At 44.0% G+C, this 2,500-nt stretch overlaps 2 protein-coding genes across 2 annotated transcripts in view; both read left to right on the top strand.

The window, feature by feature from the left end:
• Positions 1 to 185, top strand: part of baiap2l1a (BAR/IMD domain containing adaptor protein 2 like 1a) — a 22,121-nt gene extending 21,936 nt beyond the window's left edge. The window contains exon 14 of the mRNA XM_030340585.1: positions 1 to 185. This exon is cut by the window's left edge and continues 1,132 nt beyond it. The gene's annotated coding sequence lies outside the window, so the exon portion shown is untranslated.
• Positions 186 to 630: 445 nt separating this feature from the next.
• tecpr1a (tectonin beta-propeller repeat containing 1a) overlaps positions 631 to 2,500 on the top strand; it is a 15,769-nt gene continuing 13,899 nt past the window's right edge. Inside the window, exons 1-2 of the mRNA XM_030340189.1 lie at positions 631 to 776; positions 1,917 to 2,191. Coding sequence (XP_030196049.1) covers positions 1,967 to 2,191 — 225 coding nt within the window. The 5' untranslated portion in view covers positions 631 to 776; positions 1,917 to 1,966. The remainder of the gene's footprint in view (positions 777 to 1,916; positions 2,192 to 2,500) is intronic.

The following is a 2,500-nucleotide window of genomic DNA, read 5'->3' on the forward strand; positions in this document are numbered from 1 at the left end:
TGGTTGGAGGCAATGATAAAGCTGGGTACCTCACAGAATAAGACATGTTTAAAACTGGATTGATTATGATATTGTTATTATTATGTTTGTTTTTTTCAATGAGTAGTACTGCCTTGCCTCTGTGGTGGCTATTGTAGTCTTTTTGTTTCTCAATAAAACAACATAAGAAATATCGTGTGACCCTTTGAGATGAGTTAAAGTTCATTTTCTGATTAAACAGTTAGGCTATAGACCAATAGTAGACCACGTTACAAAATAAGTCAAGTCAACAGTCCAAGAGAGCACACCTGTAGAGGGCAAAGGTCTCAGCAGGACATACTGATAGCTCTAATACATTTAAAGGAGAACAACCATGCTTTCACATGCACGACTCTTCACAGCACTCCCGCCCACCAAGGTAAAAACATACATTCAGCTACATACACGTGAGACTTTGATTCTTCTTAGAACTGAGAGTATGCAATGAATACAAAATAAGCAAGACACTGAAACAGGAACAACTATGATCTTTCCTCTACTTTCTGTGTGGACAACAGCAGCATCTAGCGGTGAGGAAATGTAATGACCGCAGAGCGAACATGATAGGTGGAGGATAAAACGCAGCGCGACACCCAATGGGAGTGGAGAAACGACACCACTTCCTGGGTCAAAAAAGAGAACCTACTGTAATGAAAAGACGTGACGATATGACGATGTCCATCCACTTTCACTTGCTGAATGAATATTAGAGGAATATCTACAAAGATAGGTCGTATATGAGAGAAAACGAAAGAGAGGTTGGTATTTGTTATTATTTCAAGAGATCTAAGCCTCTGATCGTGTGTCAAAGCAAACAGGCGGACGACCATTAGCTTGTACGATATAAGGGTGTAACGTTAGGCGTTATTATCATTACAAATTAATACTATAATCAGATTTAGCATATGACCATCTAACATGACTCAAAGATCATCGTTACATTTCGGGCATGTCATGCTTTCCCTCATACATTAGCACCATTCGTTACAACGTAACAAGAGTTACTCCTCACCACTGTCCTCATGTTTACCTTCTGTACTGATATTTCATGATCAGGTTACTTTATAACTATTTATTATGTTTGGTGATAGGCTTTGAAGTGATTCGATCCACATTGTCTGGTTGTCACTGGTTGGATTTTGTATTGGCACTTTGCAATCCTTTTAGAAAGACCACAACCATCATTGACATTGTTCTTATTTGATTGTATATTCAAAATTCTGTGGTCATATCCTACTTACTTTTGGTAACTTTGACTCACCATGCACTGATGCATAGCAACAGTATGAAATAGTATCTGAGTTGGAGTATTCAGACATGTCAGGGTCATCCTTTCCACCCACAGATAACAGTGTCTCCCTTGTCTAAGCGCCTGTCGCGGTGCAGACCTATAATTACGCGCGTCTTGTGTTTCCTCACATCTAATTGGAAAAATAAACTATTTGCCAAAATAGAAAGTGCGTTGATGTTGGCAACATTCAGGACAACGCAGCGTTTACACAAACAAACACTAGACGTTGAGAGAAAGGTCAGCAGCTTTACACTTTGCAGGGATAATTAACGCCTTCTCCTACAGCTTGTTTTAGGCCTAAGGCTGTTGTTCTATTTGGTTGGTAGTAGGCCTACTTTAAGGGACACTAGTCCCAAAGACGTAATAAAAACCACATAAATTCTGTCATGTGCAGCCTTTCTTTGGTGGAGGCTAAATGGGATTTCTTATTAATGATTCAGGATCTTTATTTGTGCTTGGCAATGACCCTGCACTCACTGTTCTCTCTCTCTCTCTCTCTCTCTCTCTCTCTCTCTCTCTCTCTCTCTCTCTCTCTCTCTCTCTCTCTCTCTCTCTCTGTCCCCACTCCCCACTGATCTCTTATCTCTCTCGTCTTCCGTATCCTAAGCTCGCCCGCCCCATCTCGGTCGCCCAGGCGCGGGGAGCAGCTGCAGAGCCATGCCCGTGTCCTTGCTGTGGGCGGTGGACGTGCGTGGCCGCGTCTACCGCCTGTCGACGGGGGGGCAGCAGTGGGAGCAGTGCCATGACACCAAGCTGGAGTTCAAGCGCGTCACCGCAGCGACGCAGTGTTGCTGGGGCATCGCGTGCGACCACAACATCTACCTGAACGTCCACGCCTCGGACCTGTCCATCCGCTACCAGGAGGAGACCTACGAGAACCAGGTGGGGTCTCCGCTTCGGGCTTCAGTCTGGGGGCTGGGGCGGTTCCTGTTATGGGGGTTCGGAACGTGCTTGGGATTGAGAGGTTTGATGGGAACGGGCCCCAGAAGATGGTTGGACCCTTCGCTGGTTCCCTGGTTGGGTTCATATCATATCATTTAGTTTGTTCATTAATCTAGTCAAATGTTTCTGGTAGGGCAGAATACAAATACCATTGACAATGCTGCTATGTATTAATTTATTACAATGTTATTACACGTTCACTTTTATCCGAAGGGACTTGCAGAGAAAAGCAGATAAGGTCACCGGTAC

Source organism: Gadus morhua, chromosome 18 (assembly GCF_902167405.1).
Source record: "Gadus morhua chromosome 18, gadMor3.0, whole genome shotgun sequence".
Taxonomy (NCBI): Eukaryota; Metazoa; Chordata; class Actinopteri; order Gadiformes; family Gadidae; genus Gadus; species Gadus morhua.